Genomic DNA, 18,069 nt, shown 5'->3' on the forward strand with positions numbered 1-18,069 from the left:
TAATGTGGTAACCAGAACTGCACACAATGCTCCAGTTGTGGCCTCACCAGTATTTTATACAATTCCAACATTATATCCTTACTTTTATATCGTCTATCTCTGCCAATGAAGGAGAGTATTTCATATGCCTTCTTTACAACCTTGTCTACTTGAACTGCTGCTTTTAGGGACCTGCGTACTTGTATGTCAAGATCTGTCACTTCATCTACCCCTCTTAGTATATTCCTATTTATTGTATATTTCCCACAACTGTTTGATATCCCTAAATGCATTATCTCACACTTCTCTATGATAAAATCCATCTGCCACTTTACCACCCACTCCACCAGCCCATTGATGTCGCTTTGGAGATTATAGCTATCTTCTACACTATCCACTACTCGGCCAATCTTTATGTCATCTGCAAATTTTCCAAACGTCCTCCCCACGTTCATGTCGAAATCGTTAATATAGAACATAAACAATGAGAGTGCCTACACCGAGCCCTGTGGAACACCACTTGAAACAACTTGCTATTCACAAGGGCATCCATTGACCATTACCCTTTGTTTCCTGTTGAGAAGCCAACTTTTGATCCAATTTGCCACATTACCCTGTATCCGATGGGCTTTTACTTTTTTGACCAATATACCATGTGGGACCTTGTCAGACGCCTTGTTAAAATCCACGTACACAACACTCACTGCACTACCTCATCAACTCTTCTTGTCACTTCCTCAAAGAAATCAATCAAGTTTGCGAGGCAAGACCTTCCTCTAACAAATCTATGCTGAACAATGTGTCTTCTGTGATTGCCAACTAGTGTGCTGTGAAGACCTCCCCGCACCCCCACCCCCCACCCCCACCCGTGTGCCTCGAGAAAAGATTCAAAATGATTAAAGATTTATGTAATTAAACTAAAACTAACCTTCGTCTTCAGCTCTGTGATTGACATCTCCAAGACCCAATGAACTGGCAAAGAGCCGCGAATGAGCAGTTTGGATTTTTTACATTGGTCAGGCCCATGTGCATGAGCAATGGGACTTGGAACTGCACACAAAGAGAATACTCAAAAAGGGCGCAAAAACCCTGGGAGAAGCAGGAGAGACAGAGAGAAGTAAGAAATGGCACATGTTGGGCTGAAAATCACAATATTGAAACCATGCAAAAACTTGTATCTTATAGTTCAGTTAATACCTATGAGATTAACATAATGCTGAGACTTCAGTCCTGCATTCTGCTTTTCCCTCTTTCTTTTTTAATTACGTTATCACTTTTTTCTCATATTTCATTTTTCTATCTGAGGTAATAGAACACAAAATATTAATGCAAAAGCAAAATACTGCAGATGCTGGAAATCTGACTTAAGAAGAAAAGTTCTGGAAAAAACTCAGGTAATCAGGCAGCATCTGTGGAGGGAAACAGTCAACATACATGTTGATGACTGTTTCAAAATATTAAATCTTGTATGAACTGGATAAATTATTTGCAAACTGTGTTTTTAAGAAAATCAAAGGTTCCTTTATACAGTTTATGGGCGGAATTTTGCCAAAAGTTTCTAAGCATAATAACAGCGTGAAGGTGGGAGTCCTCCATGCTGGTCTTTTGGGCGAGTCCGGCACTGCAATCTTCCGGCATTGTCAGTTTTTTTTGACAGCTGGGAGCTTGGGGTTGGTGGGGGGGGGCGGGCGGGAGCGGGTTCAGAGCCTAAGTACGCCTGGGAAGCCAGCTTCAGAGCACCATGGTGCAGGGCATCCCAATCTGGCAGTGAACCGGGAGACCTCCTCCTACTCACCACCACAATTGCCTGACCAACATAAAAAATCTAACTGCGCATGTATGGCTCTTTCCCAGCTGGCGTTTGACCAGAAGGCCCAAGGCTCTTTAGGTCTTGGAGATGCAGACCACAGAGTCGAAAACAAAAATTAATTTTAGTTGAATTACACGAATTTTGACTCATTTTGAATCTGTTTTCATGGTACACTTGGTGGAGGATGGGGGTCTTCACGGCTCACTGGTTGGGAACAACCGGTCTACTGACTTTACCACTATGCCACCGTCTCTGCTGTTGATGCGAATCGAGTGCATCAAAATGAGGGGAAGAAAAGAGAACGAGGTGAATGGTGGTGATGAGGGATCTGGATGACCTTCCAACAAGGTGAGGGACAACCTGGGTAGCTAAGCTTTTTTTTAAAAGTTTAATTATTAGTGTCATAAGTAGGGTTACATGAACAATGAAGTTACTGTGAAAATCCCCTGGTCGCCACACTCCGGCACCTGTGCGGATACACTGAGGGAGAATTTAGCATGGCCAATGCATTTAACCAGCCCGTCTTTCGGACTGTGGGAGGAAACCCACAAACGCGCAGGTTCGCAGTGACCCAAGGCGGGAATTGAAACCCGGGTCCCTGGCACTGTGAGGCAGCAATGCCAATCACTGTGCTTTCCACTTTCCATAATAAGTGGCATCACTTTCCCTAATTCTGGAGAGTAAAGACATGCGGGTTAGGTGGATTGGCTACGCTAAATTGCTCCTTAGTTTATTTATTAGTGTCACAAGTAGGCTGACATTAACACTGCAATGAAGTTAATGCGAGAATCCCCTAGTCGCCACACTCCGGCACCTGTTCGGGTTACACTGAGGGAGAATTTAGCACGGCCAATGCACCTAACTAGCACGTCTTTCAGACTGTGGGAGGAAACCCATGCAGACACGGGGAGAACGTGCAGACTCTGCACAGACAGTGACCCAAGCCGGGAATTGAACCCAGGTCCCTGGCGCTCTGAGGCAGCAGTGCTAACCACTGTGCCACCCTACTTAGTGTCAGGAGGAGCTAGCTGGGGTAAATACATGGGAATGGGGCCTGGGTGGGATTGTTGTCGGTGCAGACTCGATGGGCTGAATGGCCTCCTCGTGCACGGTAGGGATTCTATGATATTTGAGAATAACGGGAGTTGGGCTGGCTGCAGACCTCCTTTCCCCGGCTGCACCGTTACCACACACACACTCCCCCTGGGGAGGCGGCGCCAGGAAAGCGCCGGAACTTTCTGGAGAGTTCCGCCCGTGCGGCGGGGCGGGGCGCCAGGATCACGTGATGCCGGCGCTGACGTCAGCACTGACCTCCGGCCCCTGAGGGTCGTCGTCCGGGGAAACGGGCTGCATCCGCCCGCACGGAACCCAACCCCATCTCCCCTCAGAGCGGCTGTACCGGGCCCGGGAGAGCGGCGGCGGCGGGAGGCTCCTATTGTTGTGGCCGCCTGTTTGTTTGTTTGTCGATGAGGGGGGCGGGGCTGGCGCTGCCGCCATCCCGGCGTGCCGCGGGCGGAGAGCCATGGTGGCGGCTGCGGGGACCGCAACGGCGAGCGGGGCCGAGGGAGCAGCAGGTAAGGGCCTGGCCGGGGGGCAGTGAGTGTGTGTGGGCTAACCCGGAAGAGGAGCAGCAAGCCGAGCCCCGGCCTCATGCTGCAAGAGAGAGAGAGAGAGAGCCTCTACCCCCCCATCCCGGGATGCGGGACTGTCAGTGCGGCTGAGGGGAGGAGGAGGAGGTAGCGGTTGCTGCGGAATGGAGGAGGAAGGGGGGGCTGGGGTGGAGCAGCACAGTGAATGGGGGAACATTGGAGGGGGTAGAGCACGGGGGTGGGGTGTGTGGGAGAGGGCAGAGCAGGGGGGGTGTGGGGAGAGGGGGGAAGTGTGGTGGGGGGGGAGGGGGCAGAGTAGGGGGGGGGAAGGGGGCAGAGTAGGGGGCAGAGCAGGGGGGGGGGAGGGGGCAGAGTAGGGGGCAGAGCAGGGGGGGGGGAGGGGGCAGAGCAGGGGGGGAGGAGGGGGCAGAGCAGGGGGGGGAGGGGGCAGAGCAGGGGGGGGCAGAGCAGGGGGGGAGAGGGGGCAGAGCAGGGGGGGAGGGGCAGAGCAGGGGGGGAGGGGAGAGGGCAGAGCAGGGGGGAGGGGGCAGAGCAGGGGGGGGGAGGGGGCAGAGCAGGGGGGGGGAGGGGGCAGAGCAGGGGGGGGGAGGGGGCAGAGTAGGGGGGGCAGAGTAGGGGGGGCAGAGCGGGGGGGGGGAGGGGGCAGAGTAGGGGGGGGCAGAGCAGGGGGGGGCAGAGCGGGGGGGAGGGGGCAGAGCAGGGGGGGGGAGGGGCAGAGCAAGGGTGGGAGCGGAGGGCAGAGCAAGGGTGGGAGAGGAGGAGAGGGGGCAGAGCAAGGGGGGAGGAGGAGAGGGGGCAGAGCAAGGGGGGAGAGGGGGAGGAGGAGAGGGGGCAGAGCAAGGGGGGGGAGGAGGAGAGGGGGCAGAGCAAGGGGGGGGAGGAGGAGAGGGGGCAGAGCATGGGGGGGGAGGAGGAGAGGGGCAGAGCAGGGGGGGGAGGAGGAGAGGGGGCAGAGCAAGGGGGGGGAGGAGGAGAGGGGGCAGAGCAAGGGGGGGGAGGAGAGGGGGCAGAGCAAGGGGGGGGAGGAGAGGGGGCAGAGCAGGGGGGGGGGGAGTGTGGGGAGGGGGCAGAGCAGGGGGGGGAGGGGGCAGAGTAGGGGGAGTGTGGGGAGGGGGCGGAGCAGGGAGGGGAGGGGGCAGAGCAAGGGGGGGAGGGGAGGGGGGCGGGGGAGGGGCGGAGTAGGGAGGGGTGGGGGGGAGGGGAGGGGGCAGAGCAAGGGTGGGGGGAGGGGAGGGGGCAGAGCAAGGGTGGGGGGAGGGGAGGGGGCAGAGCAAGGGTGGGGGAGGGGAGGGAGGGGGCAGAGCAAGGGTGGGGGAGGGGAGGGGGCAGAGCAAGGGTGGGGGGAGGGGAGGGGGCAGAGCAAGGGTGGGGGGAGGGGAGGGGGCAGAGCAAGGGTGGGGGGAGGGGAGGGGGCAGAGCAAGGGTGGGGGGAGGGGAGGGGGCAGAGCAAGGGGTGGGGGGAGGGGAGGGGGCAGAGCAAGGGTGGGGGGGGAGGGGAGGGGAGGGGGCAGAGCAAGGGTGGGGGGAGGGGAGGGGGCGGAGCAAGGGCGGGGAGGGGGCAGTGCAAGGGCGGAGGGGGCAGAGCAAGGGCGGGGGGAGCGGAGGGGGCAGAGCAAGGGTGGGAGAGGAGGGGAGGGGGCAGAGCAAGGGTGGAGAGGGGACGGGGGCAGAGCAAGGGCGGGGGGAGGGGCAGAGCAAGGGCGGGGGGGAGGGGGCAGAGCAAGGGCGGGGGGAGGGGGCAGAGCAAGGGTGGGCGGGGGGAGGGAAGGGGGCAGGGCGAGGGAATGAGTGACTGCAGCATGGTGGGGGGGTGTTGTGTGGGGGTTGGGGTGGAACACAGGTTGTGGGTGAGGAGGGGGCAGAGTGGATGGTAGAGCAAAAATTGACGTATCAGGCTGGTATCAATCAAATTGACGAAATCAGATGGTTGAAGTCAAACTGATTCTTCAATCATAGATCCCTACACGGTCGGAGGAGGCCATTTGGCCCATCGCGTCTGCACCAACTCCCCACAGCCATACACCCATATCCCTGTTACCCCCTAACCTACACATCTTTGGACTGAACGGAAGCACCCGGAGGAAACCCACACAGATAGAGGGAGAATGTGTGGAGTTTGCACAGTCACCCAAGGCCAGAATTGAACCCAGGTCCCTGGTGCTGTGAGGCGGCAGTGCAAACCACTGTGCAACCATGCCTAATATCCTTTAGGCAAAGAAATCTATCATCATCCTTGGTCTGGCCCAAATAGCATCCTAATCCCAATCCCACACCCTTTGTAACAGACTGCTGCAGATACGGGGCTAAGAAGATAGTCCATTCCTAACTCTTGGGCAACTGGGAATGAGCACCCATTACTAGCCTTTGTCAGTCATGTCCATGTCCTTTGGCTTAAATTCTATTTAAATTTGTGTTTGTTGTAAATTATTAGATTAGTTTAACCAAAAATTTCACACTCACTTGATGTATGTAATACTTGTTTTTAATTCACATTTAGCAAGTGAACATAATTAGCAGATACTTTCCTAGTTTAGATCTTGCCAAGCTACGTCTTTTGAGTTCACTGAAATGCTGATTCATTCAAGGCAAATCTTTCCATGAAATACTGAGCTTGGATCATAATGTTATCTATGGCTAATCTTTGTATTTAAATTTGTTTGGTGATTGAGGACTTTACCCACTTGCAAATTTGTGTAAAGTGCTCCCAACCTGGATAATAACTTTGCTATATTGTTCCAGGTACCAAGTATTCAAAGCTAACAACATTTAAGATGAAGTATTGTAATCTTGGATTTGAAACTGTGTAATAGAATGTAATTTGATAGGTTGGCATTCTTGGATGAGAATTGGACTCTAATCGGATATGCATTAATCTGGAGTACAATGTTTAAAATGACCTTGCATTATTGTTAAATTTTAAAATCTAGTGTGTGATGACACTGCGTGGAGAATCCAGGTCTTCTAATGCTGTGTTTGTTCTGGTTTTCCCCTCCTCCCCTGAGGCACTGGCTGTATTGTTGGGGCACAGATCACTCGGCATGACTGGCCTCTTGCTTTGCACCAGTGTGTCCATGTAGTAAGTCATGGCAATACCCTTCATTTTCTAGTATCAGTTCACTGTGATCAGAATGGGAAACTATTCAGAAGAGTGGTTTCAGAGATAGGTTGGAGAAGTTGGGAATGTTTTCTTTGGAGGAGGGAAAGTTGAGAGGAGATTTTGCGAGAGGTATTCAAAGTCGGGAGGGGTCTGGACAGAGTAGTTGTGGAAAAATTGGTGGAAGGATCGAGAGCCAGAGGACAAATTTTAAGATCATTAGCAAAATAAGCAATGGTGACATGAGGCAAAACTTCTGTACACAGTGAGTGGTTAGGGTCTGGAATGCACTGCCTGTCTGGTGGACAATCAAGGCATTCAAGGGGGAATTGGGTTATTATCTGAAAAGGTAGATTGTGCCGAGCTATGGGGAGAAGTCGGTGTCGTGTCACTAAGTAAATTGCTCCTTCAAAAGAGCCAGCAGACGCAACCGGCCAAATGGCCTCCTGTGCTGTAACTATTCTATGATTATGATTTGTATGACTTGAACCAATACAGTGTGTTTTCCCACTTTCTGTAATTTATCTGTTTGTGAGAGCTCGCTGTGAGTGAATTGGTTGCTGCATTTCCCACATAACATTCAGTGTACTTCATTGGTTGGGAAGTCTTGAGGTTGTCATAGTGTCGTATGGGTTTACAACACACAAAGACCCATTTTCCCGCACTTGGTCCATAGCCTTGTATGCTATGGTGTTCCAATTGCTCATCTAAATGCTTCATAAATGTTCAGTGAAAAATAATATATAAATTACTTTAAAATTCTAATTTGGGCAAGGCCAATTTTGATATCGGGCAGGAATTTTCAAAAGTTGATTGAAGGAGTCTGTTGGCAGGCAAAGGGACGTCTGATAAGTGGGAGGCTTTCAGAAGTTCAGGGTGAGCACATGCCTTTTACTGAAGGACAAGGCAGGTATTGGTAGGGAACCCTGGATGACTCGGGATATTGAGGCCCTGGTCAAAAAGAAGGATGTGGAGATGCCGGTGTTGGACTGGGGTAAGCACAGTAAGAAGTCTCAACACCAGGTTAAAGTCCAACAGGTTTATCTGGTAGCACAAGCCACAAGCTTCCAGAGTGCTGCTCCTTCATCAGGTAAGTGGGAGTTCTGTTCACAAACAGGGCATATAGAGACAAACTCAATTTACAAAGTAATGGTTGGAATGTGGGTCTTTACAGGTAATCAAGTTTTAAAGGTGCAGACATTGTGAGTGGAGAGAGGGTTAAGCACAGGTTGAAGAGATGTGTATTGTCTCCAGCCAGGACAGTGAAAGATTTTGCAAGCCCAGGCAAGTCGTGGGGTTTACAGATCGTGTGACATGAACCCAAGATCCCGGTTGAGGCCGTCTCCATTCACATTGTCTGTACCTTTAAGACGTGATTACCTGTAAAGACTGGCATTCCAACCATCATCTTGTAAATTGAGTTTTTCTTTATATGCCCTGTTTGTGAACACGACTTCCACTCACCTGATGAAGGGGCAGCGCTCCGAAAGCTTGTGGCTTGTGCTACCAGAAAAACCTGTTGGACTTTAACCTGGTGTTGTGAGACTTCAAAAAGAAGGAGGCATATGACCAGCATAGGCAACTGGGATCAAGTGGATCCCTTGAAGAGTATAGAGGTGTCGGAGTAGAGTTAAGAGAAATCAGGAGGGCAAAAAAGGACATGAGATTGCTTTGGCAAATAAGGCAACGGAGAATCCAAAAAGCTTCTACAAATACATGAAGGGCAAAACAGTAACTAGAGAGAGAATAGGGCCTCTTAAGGATCAACAAGGTCATCTATGTGTGGATCCACAAGAGATGGGTGAGATCCTAAATGGATATTTCTCATCAGTATTTACTGTTGAGAAAGCCATGGATGTTAGGGAACTTGGGGAAATAAATAGTCATGTGTTGAGTGTACATATTATAGAGGAGGAGTGCTGGAAATCTTGAAGTGCATAAATATAGATAAATACCTAGGACCTGATGAAGTGTAGCCCAGGACGTTGTGGGAGGCTAGGGAGGAAATTGCAGGTCCCCTAGCAGAGATATTTGAATCCTCGACAGTCACGGGTGAGGTGCCTGAAAATTGGAGGGTGAAGGGCTGCAGGGAAAAGCTTGGGAACTACACGCCGGGTGGGTAAGTTGTTAAGTATTCAGAGACAAGATCTACAGGCATTTAGAGATACAAAGACCGATTTAGGGACAGGCAGCATGGCTTTGTGAGTGGAAAATCATGTCTCATAAATTTGATTGAGTTTTTTGAAGTGGTAACCAAGAAGGTAGATGAGGACATTGCAGTCGATGTTGTCTACATGGACTTCAGCAAGGCCTTTGACAAGGTACCAAATGGTAGGTTGTTGCAAAAGGTTAAATCTCAGGATCCAGGGTGAGGTAGCCAATTGGATCCAAAATTGGTTTGATGACAGAAGACCAAGGGTGGTTGTTGAGGGTTGTTTCTCAAACTGGAGGTCTGTGACCAGCAATATGTCTCAGGGATCGGTGCTGGGTCCGCTGTTATTTGTCATTTATATTAATGATTTGGATGAGAATTTAGTAGGCCTGGTTAGTAAGTTTGCAGATGACATCAAGATTTGTGGCATAGTGGACTGTGAAGGTAATCTCGGATTGCATGGGATCTTGATCAGTTGGACCAGTGGGCTGATGAATGGCAGATGGAGTTTAATTTGGATAAATGTGAAGTGATGCATTTTGGTAGATTGAACATAGAGGAGGAGAGTAGGGGAGAGTTCTAGAACAAAGATCTAGGGGTATAGGTTCATAGCTCCTTGAAAGTGAAGTCACAGGTGATCAGGGTGGTAAAGAAGGCATTCAGCATGCTTGGTTTCATTGGTCAGAACAGTGAATACAAGAGTTGGGACGTCTTGTTGAAGTTGTACAAGACATTGGTATGGCCACTCTTAGAAGGTCTATAAAATAATGAGGGGCATAGATGATAGTCAACATCTTTTCCCAAAGGTAGGGGAGTCTAAAACTAGAGGGCATAGGTTTGAGGGGAGAGATGTACAAGGGTCCAGAGAGGCAATTTTTTCAGAGGGTGGTAAGCTGCCAGAGGTTGTATTAAAGATAGGTATAATTTTTTTTTAAAAAGCATTTAGACTGCTGCGTGGTTAAGGTTGGTAAAGAGGGATATGGGCCAAACACAGGCAGTTGGGACTAGCTTAATCATAAAAACTGGGCGGCATGGACAAGTTGGGCTGAAGGACCTGTTTCCATGCTGTAAATCTCTGACTGTATGACTCTAAATGCAAATCATCTTTTCCAGTTATGGAAAGCTGGTGTTATGCATTTTTCTGTATTAATGACTCTCTCTCTCTCTCTCTCATAATTATCCAGAGAATTCCACTATTCTGCCATAATCCAGAATACAACATGGGTGACAATGACCCAGAAAAAGGCAAACTTGTATCTGAGAATAACAATGTCACGTATCATGAAACAGAAGATGAAGAAGAGGAGGTGACGAGAGAGGAGAAGATGGGATTTTCTGGTAAAAATGGCCTGGTGTCCTCTTCGTCTGGAACAGTTTATGATCGGACAACTGTCCTAATAGAACAGGACCCAATTGGCCTTGAAGAAGAGGACGAGGAGGAGGATGAAGATGAAGGAGGAAACAATAATAACTTGGTGTCTTTTTTAACTGAAAGCGGAGAGGACAACTTTTATTTGATATCAGATCCTGATGGAATGTCGCAGGGTTATGTCCATCACACCATTTCTCCTGATCAGATTCAGTTCACCATCAACCCGGGATCCACCCCCATGCCCAGGAACATAGAGGGAGCCACACTCACCCTGCAGTCAGAGTGTCCTGAGACGAAGGTTAAAGAGGTAAACAATCAAAAGCAGTTTGGAAGGCTAGCAGATGTTCTTGTTACCTTTTAGTCAAAATACATACGTAAAGTACTGCATTCCAGTCACCCTACCCTCAATCCTCCCCGGTCCACTGGTGTCTCACATCTTACCTTTCAAATTGCTTTATAATTGTGGCCCACTCCTACCTTTGTGATGTTGTCTAAGCCTTGCATTTATTTTCCTGTCCCCATATGTACCTTTCCACTTCCTCTAACTGTACTGCTCTTTTTCCATTCCCAGGCCATTGGCAGCTGGTTCAATCACCACAATCCTGTCCTTTGGAACTACCTGCAAATAATTTCTTCTGTTTTCCTACCTGTGTCTGTAGATTCTAAACTTAACAGTTTCTTTTCTCTCTCTTCGGTTTAATGTCCACTCTCTTCCCCCCTGCTGATGGAACGCACTTTGAATCTTTGTTTCCTGCATGTGAGGAATGCTACAAAAATGTTAAGTTATGTGAAAAAAGAGAACTTGTGCCAACCCTTGTTACATTGAGGCAGTGAAAGCTAGCAAGTAATTGACTTGAAAAATACCTTCTGGGATATTTAGTTTTTTTATAAAGTGGTTTATCTTAGTTTTTTAATCTTAGTTTTTTAATCTAAAGTCGGTGTAAAATAGGTGCTTGGCTATACAGCAGTGGCCATCTTTTTGCATGGTGAATTATAATGATGTATGCCAAATCAATCCAGTGTGCCGTTCCTGTGGAATTCCACCAAGACCTTGTATGCTGTAGATTATCCATTTGAAAACGTATTCAATTATTCTATTCTAAACGTTTATGTCCAGATTTCATAGAAACCCTACAGTACAGAAAGAGGCCATTCAGCCCATCGAGTCTGCACTGACCACAATCCCACCCAGGCCCTACCCCCATATCCCTACATATTTTACCCGCTAGTCCCTCTAATCTACGCATCCCAGGAGACTAAGGGGCAATTTTTTAGATTGGCCAATCAACCTAACTCGCACATCTTTGGACTGTGGGAGGAAACCGGAGCACCCGGAGGAAACCCACGCAGACACGAGGAGAATGTGCAAACTCCACACAGACAGTGACCCAAGCCGGGAATCGAACCCAGGTCCCTGGAGCTGTGAAGCAGCAGTGCTAACCACTGTGCTACCGTGCCTTTTTTATTCATTTGAAAACATAAAACTTGATAGACAAATGCAAACTGGCACATCACCAGGCTAGTTCTGCAAATTTTTCGACAATGCTTAGCAGCAGTGCGCAACAGTGCTGTTTTTCAAATTTCTGAATTTGGATGCATTGTATTACAAAAACGTTGCATTCACATCTGAGCCTCCACCTGGGAGTTTTAATACCTTGGGCTGTATTTAAAAATTGCATTCCTTCACAAATTAAATGTTGCATGTTCTCCTCTTGCATCTTGCCGATATGGTGATTTTGGAGTTAATTTTGTACTTGAAAGGCAGACTGCAAATCTGTTTAAATGTTTAGGGACAGTAAATGCATTTACTCTATGGCAATGCTTTTATTAGTCATTGTCAGAGTGCTCAAGAGTAGTGGTGGATTCTTATAAAAAGTTGGCAGTTTGCCACTGAGAAGCAGAGAAACTTGAAAAGGAGACATTTCATGTGAGTTCTACAGAGGAAATAGTGTTGCTGTCGCATTTAGGGATAGGTGGCTTACTTCAGCACATTTTTTAACCAACTCTTCGGACAAAGGGAATAGTTAAGAAATTTTTTAAAGAAAAAGCACAACTGGTTGAAATAATGAATAGTAGGGAATTCGTGCGGTAGGAGATGGGGGAGGTTGATGTGATGGTCGTAATGTCACTGGCCTAGCAATCTAGAGGCCCAGGGTTATGTTTTGGGGCATGGGTTCAAATCCCACCATAGCAGCTAGTGAATTTAATTAATAAAATCTGGAATTGATTTGAACAGTAGCAGTGTAGTTGAAATGATCAAATCAGCTACTCAGCTGCTACTGAAAAGTCAAAGTAATAAAACCCAGTCGACCACCTACCATTGACTTAGGCACTGGAAAGGATAACAGCACATCTGCCCAACAGCCCTGTAAAATTCTCCTTTAACATCTGGGCTAAAATTCGGAGAGCTGTGCCACGAAACAGCTTGGCATAGCCATACTTGACTGTATTGTTTCTTGCAGCTAATGCTCAAGATACCACCATTAGCATACTCAAGTATGTCCTGTCCCATTGATAGGGCACCAGCCCAATGGTATATAGCCTGAAGGGGATTGCCTGGGAGTCCTCAACATTGACTCCAGATCCCATGAAGTCTGATGGGCAAAGTAATCCCATCCTGATTACACACAGCTGCCCTCCATCAACTGATGAACTGAAGAACAACACTGGGGGAAAAGACCAAGAGTAGAAAAGACATAGAAGGTACTATGGGTGTGGGATTTCAATAAATGGCTCAGTAGCACCACTACTGAGTTAGCTGACTGAGTCCTGAAGGATATAGCTGCCAGACTGCAGTAGGTGGTGAGGGAACGAATAGAGGGAGAAACCTATCAGACCTGGTCCTCGACAATCTACTTGTCGCAGATGCGTCTGTCCATAACACTAGAAGTGACCACAACACAGTCCTTGTGAAGGTGAAGTCCAGTCTTTTCACCAAGCACTGATGTATGGCACCATACAAAATGGGATTGATTCAGAACAGATCTAACAGCTCAAAACTGGGCACATATCAGGTGCTGTGGGCTGCCAACAGCAGTAGAATTGTTTTCAATCACAATTTGTAACCTCATGGTATGGCTTGATGTTTCACGCTATCATTCCCATCAAGCTTCAATCAACAGTGCAGGAAAGCAAGCTAGAAGCAGCACTAGGCATAGCTAGAAATGAAGCCAAGCTGCAGCACAACAATACTTGCATGCTAAACAGCAGAAGCTGCTTGGCGTAGACCAAAGCTAAGTGATCCCATAACCAGCAGAACAGATCAAAGCTCTGCAGTCCTGCTACACCTTGCTGGGAATGGTGGTGGACAACTGGTGTGGCTTTTGCTACCAAATAAACCTGTTGGACTTTAACCTGGTGTTGTTAAACTTCTTACGGTGGACAACTGAACAGGGGAAGGCACCTCCAATATCATCCTCCTGTCTGAAGGAACTTAATACTGCAAAGGCTTTTAGCCCTGACAACATCCCACCAATAGCACTGAAGATTTGTGCCGCACCCCAGTCAAGGTGTTCCAGCACAGCCATATTGGCATTTATCTGACACTGTAGAAAATTATCCACAAAAAGCAGGACAAATCTTTTCCATCCAATTACCACCTAACAACAGCCTCTTGTTGATCAACTGGAAAGTGTCATCGACATTGCTTTCAAGCGGTACTTGTAAAGGAACCTGATCACTGCTCAACTTGGGTTCTGCCTGGGCCATTTAGCTCTTGACCTCAAAATCTTAGTTCAAACATGGACCAAAGAGCAGAATTCCAGAGGTGAGGCAAGAGATTGCCTTAAGGCAGCATTTGACCAAATATGGTATTAAGGAGGCCTGGCAAAGCTTGAGTCATGGGAATTGGGGGTGGGGGGTTGTTGGGGAGAAGCTCTGCACTAGTTGGAGTTGTACATAGCACAAAGGAAGATGGTTGTGGTTGTTGGAGGCCACTCATCTCATCCCAGGTCATGACTGCAAGAGTTCCTCAGGGTAGTGTCTTAGGCCCAGCCATTTGCAGCTGTTTCATCAATGAGCCTCCATATAAGGTTAGAAGTAGGAATGTTTGCTGCTCTTTGCACAATATTCAGCACCATTCCCAACTCTACAGATAATGAAGCAGTCTGTGTCCATATGCAGGAAGACCTGAACAATGTTAGATTTGGGATGAGAAGTGACAGGTAATATTCACTCCACACAATAGAATTCCCAGCCTCTGACTTGACCTAGAAAGCCGAGGGCAGCAGCTGCATGGGAGCACCACCACTGGGAGAGCCTCTTGCAGGCCACTCACGAGCCTGACTTGGAATTATATCTCTGTTCCTTCATTTGTTGCTGGGTCAAAATCCTGGATTTTTCTCATAGTGGGTGCACCTACTCCACATGGACTGCAGTAGTTTCAATAGGTGCATCAGTACTACTTTCTCATTTGGGCATTTGGGAATAGGCAACAAATGCTGGCTTTGCTTGAATGTCCATGTCCCATGGTAGAACAAGAGAAAGGACAGGGAGATGGAAACATTGAACCAAATCTTTGCTCTTAAAAGCTGTCTTATTTACTTTGGACAGTAGTTGTGTGGCTGTTGCAATAACCAGATCAAACATGCTCGTTCAGTCAAATTGTCTGTAGTAACTTTTGAGACACACGAAGCATGGAGTGAAATTCTGGTGATGTTGACAATAATGGGAAGTGTTGCAGCTTGGAGGGAATGTGTTCAAAGACAAAAACACTTAGTATTTATAAATTTATGCAATGGTTAACCATTCGTGTCCACGATTGGCTGGAAATCTTCTAAGAATCTAAGTGTTTCACTGTTATTGGAATGCTTGTAACTAGTTGATAACAGCTTCAACTGTTTTCATTATGACACTAGACAATATATAGTTATGACTGTGGCCATCTCTTTAATCTGATACTTGTTTTGTAAGTGCTTTGCTACAGGACCAACTTTACAGGAGCTTCTCTGAAGGTGTAAGTGTTCATTTGGAGGATGCCTAAATTTCTGCTTTATCTCCGCATCCTGTGCCCTGATGGAAGGAAGCCCAATCTGGTCTCTATGTTCCTCTAGCAGTATTTTGCATTAAAACTCATGTGGAAATTGTGGCTGCATTTCAATCCATTTTATGTAGTATTGAAAAATAATTCGATGCACAAAGTCTCCCTAGTTCTTTGCCCTACTTTCTGAAATTAGGCTCATTTCCACAAATGAGACAGTGATCTTGTTTAATTTGGATGATTTGAATCAAAAAGGAATAACTTATCTGAGCTTTGAAATGAAATTCTGATGTTAATCAGTGAAACAGTCGACTTGTGCTCTGGAAATGACACTGGTTTCATTTTAGGCTTTTTTAGTTTTAATTTTTTTTTTGTTAAAGAGTTGATTCCTGTGACCAGAGATTACTTCCTAGCTGAACTATCTTGGCGCTGGATGGATGAGCATTTACCACCAGAGCACTGCATAATCAGGAATTACTTGGTGTGCCAAAAGTCAACAGGCCATTTGATAGCATTAAGTTCCTTTGGGGGTGTTGCATTTGCTTGGTACCAATGCTACTTATAGTTGAGGAATCACTAGATGATTTGGAGTTGGGGACCAAGTGTAGTGTGTCAAAATTCACAGATGACACTAAGGTGGGTGGAAGGCCAAAGTGTGCAGAGGATGCTGAAAGTCTGCAAAGGGATATACATAATCTAAGTGAGTGGGCGAGGGTCTGGTAGATTGAGTACAATGTTGGTAAATGTGAGGTCATCCATTTTGGTAGGAATTACAGCAAAATGGACTATTATTTAAATAGTAAAAAATGCAGCATGCTGCTGTGCCAGACCTGGGTGTCCTTGTGCAGGAATCACAAGGAGTTGGTTTGCAGGTGCAGCAGGTAATTGAGAAGGTAAATGGAATTTTGTCCTTCATTGCTAGAGGGATGGAGTTTTAAAAACAGTGAGATTATGTTGCAGCTGTATAAGGCGCTGGTGAGGCCACACCTGGAGTACTGTGTACAGTTTTGGTCTCCTTACTTGAGAAAGGATATACTGGCACTGGAGGGGGTGCAGAGGAAATTCACTCGGTTGATTCCGGAGTTGAGAGGGTTGGGTTATGAGGAGAGACTGAGTAGACTGGGGCTATACTCATTGGAATTCAGAAGAATGAGGGGAGATCTTATAGAAACATATAAGATTATGAAGGGAATAGATAAGATAGAAGCAGAAAAGTTGTTTCCACTGGCGGGTGAAACTAGAACTGGGGAGCATAGCCTCAAAATAAGGGGAAGCAGATTTAGGACTGAGTTGAGGAGGAACTTCTTCACACAAAGGGTTGTGAATCTGTAGAATTCCCTGCCCACTGAAGCAGTTGAGGCAAGGATAGATAAATTTTTGAACAGTAAAGGAATTAAGGGTTATGGTGAGTGGAGCTGAGTCCACAAAAAGATCAGCCATGATCTTATTTAGCAGGCTCGAGGGGTCAGATGGCCTACTCCTGCTCCTCGTTATGTTCTTATGACTAGTGTAACTACCACTGCTGTAATGTGTTTGTAAGGAAGAGGAGTTATTCCCTGATCTCCATTTTTCTTGTGCAGAATACTGTACTGCATTGATTTTTATCATTTAGAGCACTTTAAATGAATTGTTTGATCTTGGTAAAATACTTTGCACAGTGGATGTGAAGTAGGAAGTTTCAATCGGATGTAGTGAAGGGTATGCAGAGTGTACCCACATTAAACTTTGAGTCTGTGCTCATTTCCACTGACCTTGAAGTAGTGATTATAAATCTGTTAATTAGCTGCCCACCACACTAGGGACCCCTGTCCTACCACCTCCTAATGGGTCCTGTAGCTGCTGTAGTAAAAGCTGAAACAGCAGTCTGGTTTAATCACATCAGCTCTGCAAGCACAGGGCTCTAAGCCAGCAAAGCCCACACATTGGGCTGGCTGGTGATTATTTGACAGTGGACTGGCTGCTTGTGATCGATGGCTAACTTTGTGTTTTGACTGGCTGATCAGGGTGATGGTGTGTGATGATTAGTTCAGTGGGTGGGTTCTTGTGACGGCTGGTTGTAGTCATGTGCTTTCTAGTAAATGGATATAGGACAATGCCTTCCAGTAGTTAGCTGCTCATTATGGACCAGTGAGTGAGTTTCGTGGTAGGCACTGATGAACTACATGGTACAATCACTGATCATCAGTGGAGTATGTTTTTAAGTGTGTTTTAAGTATCAAGGGAGATTGTTATATTAAGTAATGATGTGAAATATAATACATTATAGGTGAAGAAATTATTTCTTGGGAATCCAAGATACTTGTATTTAGAAATACATTTTATCTCTGATGTACACAGCATTTACTGAACATAGAGGCCATTCAACCCACATGGTCTGTTTCTGCTTCACACAAGTATCCTTACTTCATATAACTCTATGTTCCCCATCTAGAAGACTAAGGCAGTAGGTGCATGGTCACTTCCAAGTCTGACTTGGAATATTTCACCATTCATTCATTGCTGTGTTAAAATCCTGGGACTCTCCATCATGGCAGTAGCCTGACTGTATGGACTGCCATGATGTGGAGATGCCAGTGTTGGACTGGGGTAAACACAGTAAGAGTTTTAACAACACCAGGTTAAAGTCCAACAGGTTTATTTGGTATTTGCTACCAAATAAACCTGTTGGACTTTAACCTGGTGTTGTTAAAACTCTTACTGTGTATGGACTGCACCAGTTCATGAAGACAGCTCCCCACTACCTTTTTGGGCAACTACAGATGGCCAATAAATGTTGGCCTTGCTAGTTATGCCACATCCAATGAATGAATAAGTTAAATAAAAATTGCATTTGCGTGAATGAGTTCTACATTGTAACCACACCATAGGTAAAAGAAAAACATCTGAATTCCTTATTTAATCTATTAGTGACTCTCCTGCATTTAGGATCCTTAATTTTCAACTCCCCAAATGGAAATATCTTGTTTAGCAGGGGTGAAACCATGATCAGCGAGGGGACAAGGCTAGCCCATTGCACCGGGGGTGTGTTGATGCCGGCGATTGTGGTTTGCCCCAGCTGGGGTAGAGTAAAGGAT

General features: G+C 46.9%; 1 protein-coding gene across 1 annotated transcript in view; it reads left to right on the plus strand.

Moving 5' to 3' along the window:
* The first annotated feature begins 3,107 nt into the window (after positions 1-3,107).
* The window catches only part of mtf1 (metal-regulatory transcription factor 1), a 94,460-nt gene continuing 79,498 nt past the window's right edge, over positions 3,108-18,069 (plus strand). Inside the window, exons 1-2 of the mRNA XM_078237772.1 lie at positions 3,108-3,363; positions 9,830-10,324. Coding sequence (XP_078093898.1) covers positions 3,256-3,363; positions 9,830-10,324 — 603 coding nt within the window. The 5' untranslated portion in view covers positions 3,108-3,255. The remainder of the gene's footprint in view (positions 3,364-9,829; positions 10,325-18,069) is intronic.

Source organism: Mustelus asterias, chromosome 21 (genome assembly GCF_964213995.1).
Source record: "Mustelus asterias chromosome 21, sMusAst1.hap1.1, whole genome shotgun sequence".
Lineage (NCBI taxonomy): Eukaryota > Metazoa > Chordata > Chondrichthyes > Carcharhiniformes > Triakidae > Mustelus > Mustelus asterias.